The sequence below is a fragment of the Etheostoma cragini genome, chromosome 5 (assembly GCF_013103735.1).
Source record: "Etheostoma cragini isolate CJK2018 chromosome 5, CSU_Ecrag_1.0, whole genome shotgun sequence".
Classification (NCBI taxonomy): domain Eukaryota; kingdom Metazoa; phylum Chordata; class Actinopteri; order Perciformes; family Percidae; genus Etheostoma; species Etheostoma cragini.
Window position 1 is genome coordinate 30,809,120 of NC_048411.1, and position 3,174 is coordinate 30,812,293.

The 3,174-nt window shown below is 41.3% G+C and overlaps 1 protein-coding gene across 1 annotated transcript in view; it reads left to right on the top strand.

Annotated features, from left to right (window-relative positions):
• Positions 1-983: 983 nt before the first annotated feature.
• LOC117945075 (dihydropyrimidinase-related protein 2-like) overlaps positions 984-3,174 on the top strand; it is a 20,735-nt gene continuing 18,544 nt past the window's right edge. The window contains exon 1 of the mRNA XM_034872329.1: positions 984-1,099. Coding sequence (XP_034728220.1) covers positions 984-1,099 — 116 coding nt within the window. The remainder of the gene's footprint in view (positions 1,100-3,174) is intronic.

Here is a 3,174-nt window from a genome sequence, read left to right on the forward strand (position 1 = left end):
CAGCATATCTCCACCAGACTCCATGTAAATAATCACTACTTTTAGCATGTATAGAGCAGCAAATCCTAACCAGACTCCATGTAAATAATCACTACTTTTAGCTTGTATAGAGCAGCATATCCCCACCAGACTCCATGTATATTCATATATATGTGTGTATATATATACACATACAGTGAGGAAAATAAGTATTTGAACACGCTGCTAATTTGCAAGTTCTCCCACTTAGAAACCATGGAGGGTCTGATGTCCTCGTAGGTGCATGTCCACTGTGAGAGACATAATCTAAAAAAACATCCAGAAATCACAATGCATGATTTTTTTTAACTATTTATTTGTATGATACAGCTGCAAATAAGTATTTGAACACCTGAGAAGATCCATGTTAATATCTGGTCCAGCAGTTTTTGTTTCCAATGGTTGCTGTAGTTCTTCACCAGGTCTGACACCCTGCAGAAGGGATTCTGGCCCCCCCTCCACACGGATCTTCTCTAGACCAGTCAGGTTTCTGGGCTGGAGTTTGAGCTCCTTCCAAAGATTCTCTATTGGGTTTAGGTCTGGAGACTGGGTAGGCCCCCCCAGAACCTTGATCTGGTTCTTCCAGGGCCCCCCTTGGTTCTCCTGGAATACATTGTGATTTCTAGATTATGTCTCTCACAGTGGACATGCACCTACGAGGACAATTTCAGACCCTCCATTATTTCTAAGTGGGAGAACTTGCAAAATAGCAGCGTGTTAAATACTTATTTTCCTCACTGCGATATTTTCATATATATATATATATATTCACACATATACATATATACATATATATATATGTGAAAATATCGCGATACTACGCTGTATCGCCCCCAGTAATGTTATAAATGTTCATAATAAAGAGGAGTCTGAGTGGACGTGTTATGCTGTTGGTCTGGCAGCCGGACAGATGTCGCGCATGCGCAGTTGGCTTGCGTGATGAATGCTGAAACTGGAAAGTCAACATGTCCACCGCTGCTGCTCAACGAAACAATAACGAGGAGCCCGGGCTTCACGGTACGTACTTCCGCCTCTCTCTCAACCTCCAAGGCCCCAAAACTACTTCCGCTATCCCGGCAGAGTGTGTGGTTTTTTGGGAATGTTCGTGAAATGAAGGTTTTAACGGAAAAGTTACCATCGGCGTCGGTATTTCCTCTTCTACTGCTAAGGGGCTTGAGCGGAGCTGTTGTTTGACGTCACCGCAAATCGAGCCAATAGCGTAGCGAGAAATGTTTGACTGACGTGAGCGCAGCCAATCACGTACACCAGTCGGCGGTGGGCGGGCTCAAGCCCAAATGAAAACAACTTATGGACAAAAGACGTAATAAATGTTGATTTTTTGTGGCAGTTTGATGCTAATAATAATAATAATAATAATAACGGGACATATCACTCTCTCTCCTCATGTGCTCGTGCTTTAATATTCAACTGGCCACAGTATTTACTAACTAAATATGAATATAAATATATATATATATATATATATAAAGAAAGACAATAGTAGGATGTTAGCATCTGCAGACAAACGGCTCCGAAATCCCATTTAAAACATTTAAAACACAAATCAGGCGAAATGAGAGTCCAGTGGGAATCTATAAACAATATTTCATCTTTAAATACCCAAATATATCGTTACCTCAGACAGAGAAGCGCTTTATGTGTCTGGGCCAAATGTCTCATTCTGCAGTTATGCAATATCTCCCATGATGCATCTCTGTGGACATGTCCTCATCTGTAGACGTGCAGTCGGTCATGCACGCGCAGAAATACACGTTGTGTGTATTATTAGGGAGAGTTAGACGGGTCAGGAAGGCAGCTCGTGCTATAAAAAGGTGTGTATTGTTGTGTCAACACAGAGATTACACAACCCTCCTGTCTGGAAACTGTGTGTGTGTGTGTTTGTGTTTGTTTGTGTGTGTGTGTGTGTGTTTGTGTTTGTTTGTGTGTGTGAGTGTGTCTATGTATCTCTGTTTGTGTGTGTGTGTGTATATGTTTCACTCTGTCTCTGTGTGTGTGTGTGTGTGTGTTTGTGTGTGTGTGTGTGAATATGTTTCACTCTGTCTCTGTGTGTGTTTGTGTGTGTGTGTGTGTTTGTGTGTGTGTGTGTGTGTGTGTGTTTGTGTCTCTGTCTCTGTGTGTGTGCGTTTGTGTGTGTGTCTGTGTCTGTGTGTGTGTGTTTGTGTCTCTGTGTGTGTGCGTTTGTGTGTGTGTGTGTGTGTGTGTGTTTGTGTCTCTGTGTGTGTGTTTGTGTCTCTGTGTGTGTGCGTTTGTGTGTGTGTGTGTGTGTGTGTGTGTGTGTGTGTGTGTGTGCGTCTGTGGGTCAGTAGCACAAAGAAGTGCATGTTGTTATTGATGCTGAGCCAGAGTTCATCTGAATGCACACGATGCTGCAGAGAGACAGAGGGAGTCTCTGTGTCTCTGTGTGGGTTACTGTCCCTTTAAATCCCCAAAATAACATGATTGATTCCACCCAACGCTCTTTGCCAAGTACAAATCTCTACTTTCATTAATTTTGGGGCGTCTTATTCAATTTTATAGCATTGTAAAACAAATGGAAGTGTTTTTGAAATAGTATTGAGTAAAAGTTGACATATTCCAGTCTGTGATTATCATCAACATCCATTCCTTTAATTTTAGTCTCAATAATTCCTAATTTCTGCTTTTCTAACTCAAACATTAGGTAGAATTTCCTATAAATAAGGGGTTATTGACCATAAATTCAAAAAATAACTGTAAAACTAAAGTTAATAAGTTAGTGTTACGTAGTGTTAAAGGTTAAAAAAAAGAGACAAACATTGAAAAAAAGTCAAAAGTGTGGAAAAACGGGTCGAAAACGTAAGAAAAAGTTAAAAACATCGATAAAATGTCACACTCATTATCTGCTAGCACACTGTAAAAAATCTCTCCTGATGCTTTTTTCACAGTTTTTGCAGCATTTCTTGCAGTTTTTGGCAGTTTGTTTTTGCTTCATTTCACATTCATTCAGCTCAGCTGCTGCAATGGAAACAACAAGCTAACGTTCCCTTCCTTCCTCCATCCCTTCTTTCCTTCTCTCCTCCATCCCCTCTTTACTTCCTTCCTCCCTCCCTTCCTCCATCCCTCCCTTCCTTCCTCCCTCCCTTCCTCCCTCCCATCTTTCCTTCTCTCCTCCATCCC